This window comes from Octopus bimaculoides, chromosome 2, assembly GCF_001194135.2.
Source record: "Octopus bimaculoides isolate UCB-OBI-ISO-001 chromosome 2, ASM119413v2, whole genome shotgun sequence".
Lineage (NCBI taxonomy): Eukaryota > Metazoa > Mollusca > Cephalopoda > Octopoda > Octopodidae > Octopus > Octopus bimaculoides.
Window position 1 is genome coordinate 69,717,090 of NC_068982.1, and position 2,423 is coordinate 69,719,512.

A 2,423-nucleotide genomic window follows, 5' to 3' on the forward strand; every position below is an offset into this window, starting at 1 on the left:
ACATATATACACACACCTACCTTTTTGCGTATCTATCTATCTACCTCCCTTGTAATACTCCTTTGTATAAGGTTAAAAAACATTGAGCTGAAGTATATGCTCATGACACAGCACAGCTATAATAAGTACACTCAGCATACAATTATAATTCGCTAAAATATACATCTGGTCGTTGATATATAAATCAAACAACTGAATTGCAAATTCCAGTGACAAATCTGAGCAGACGGTGTTCCTCTGTGAAGTGGCTATGGCGAAAGAAGTGTGGTGAATGAAGCTGAAAGGATTGAAGAAAGATACCTTCCTCTTCGGTCAAGCTCTCAGCGACTTTTTAAAGTTCCATTTGGAAAGGAAACTGAGGGTCGATAGGAAAATGTTCTCTGCCAGTCAATTTGCCAAAAGATGGGTAATTGTGGAAAAATGGTTAGGATGAATGGATCTGCTCTAAGCACGAGCATGTAAACAGTTGGGTGAGGGCTTATGCGCTCACAACCTTAGTGAATCAGTGGGGTTCCTTGATTGGTTTTTCGGTATGAGGACGACTGCATCATACATGTGTTCAGATGTTTTGTAAATTAGCCTTGTAATGTGCCCCTCATCTGGTGCCCCTGTAGCAAATAAATGAAATCATCCTGTATACTAGAAATAGTCAGCAAGTCACTCCAACGACATTCCATTCGAAAGATTAGTTTACGAAGGTGTAGGAACTTTAACATTGAATTTAGGATCATTACTGTTCTGAACGGCCAATAATTTCATAGAAAAATTTGAAGAGACTTGATCAAAATCATGAAATTAGGATACTAGTGTATTTTCAATAAAACACCAACTTACGAGGACCAACTGAAATAGACTGACCAAGATACTCTCATGAAGTTTATTTTTCATTAAAGTGTGTTGATCGCAAGAGCCCCCACACTACCTCCATCGGTAGTCCGCCATTTTTTCTGATCAGCTTTGCATTTCTAACCTTTCAATAAACCGATAAATAGCAATAAATAGCAAAGAAACCAATGAACTAAACTATATTTATTGAATCATGTATAACAACAACAAATCTCTCCCTTCTCTTCCATACTCAATGTTTCCTTCGGTGGCGCAGCAGTTGCAAGACGTCCAGACGTCGGGTCATCTTCATTTAACTGTTAAATTTAACTGCTCACTTTCTTCATCATTTTGTTTCTTTTTATGTTTAAAACATGCCACTTTTTCTCTCTCTGTCCGCCATTTTTTCTGATCAGCTTTGCATTTCTAACCTTTCAATAAACCGATAAATAGCAATAAATAGCAAAGAAACCAATGAACTAAACTATATTTATTGAATCATGTATAACAACAACAAATCTCTCCCTTCTCTTCCATACTCATGTATTTATTATTCAAGTTTGTATGAAGTGGTCAAATGTTAACTCTCTCGAACACCCAGGAAGAATCATACAGTTATTGTTACTATGGATGGAGATGGTCCTGTTGAAACTTGTTTCTCTTAGAATCAAGGTAATGTATCTTTCTAGAATCTTCGACAATAAAAAATTATTTCCAATGACATATATAGTAAAATCAACCACCTCAGCCACATAAAAAAATACTATAAAACACTAAATTGAAATAATAACAAATCGATAATCTTGTACAAAACATTCGATTTGTTATGATGGGAAACACGGTAAGATAGATCTAATAAGAGATAATTACGTATTTATGTACACACACACACACACACAGACACACACACACATTTATATATACGTTATATATATTTATACACATATATATGTACATGCACTCACACACATATGCATGCACTTACACTCACAAATACGCATAACAAACGCGTGTACGCAGATGGGCATAGAGATAACAGATGCTATAAATACGGATGCTTATTTGTAAACGTCACAAATTAAGAAGAGCTTTATTCTCAATCAGAATCTTTTGCGCTCGTCGAAAACTGAGAGCAACTCTCTATAAATACACACCGAAAACATATCGACACATATATAGCTGAAGAGATTCATGAATATATCCAAATGCAAAACACAATCGCAGACATGAGAGGCAACATAATGGTTGCAATTTTAATGTTATATTTGAAAATTGAAGGTAAGAATATAGAAATGTTCCTTTCCTGAGCGTCCAATAATACTATCCATATCACGTCCTCACTTTGTTGTTTTTTTGTTTTTTTGTTATTGTGTTTTTGAACTATATATATATATATATTTGTGAAAAAAAAAAAAGAATCCCCTCGAATATTTTTGTTATTTTGGCAGGTCTTGTTATCTAATTACTAATGGTTATCTAATTACTAATAAACGAATGAATTGTTGATAAATGATCTTAAATGCGCGCACAAACATGTTCCCCACACACACATACACACACGCATATATGACACACACACACACACACACACACACACA

At 34.8% G+C, this 2,423-nt stretch overlaps 1 protein-coding gene across 2 annotated transcripts in view; it reads left to right on the forward strand.

Moving 5' to 3' along the window:
* The first annotated feature begins 1,913 nt into the window (after positions 1 to 1,913).
* The window catches only part of LOC106869236 (uncharacterized), a 26,820-nt gene continuing 26,310 nt past the window's right edge, over positions 1,914 to 2,423 (forward strand). For both annotated transcript variants that reach the window (XM_014914886.2, XM_052965930.1), the window contains exon 1: positions 1,914 to 2,103. In XM_014914886.2, coding sequence (XP_014770372.2) covers positions 2,031 to 2,103 — 73 coding nt within the window. In that variant the 5' untranslated portion in view covers positions 1,914 to 2,030. The remainder of the gene's footprint in view (positions 2,104 to 2,423) is intronic.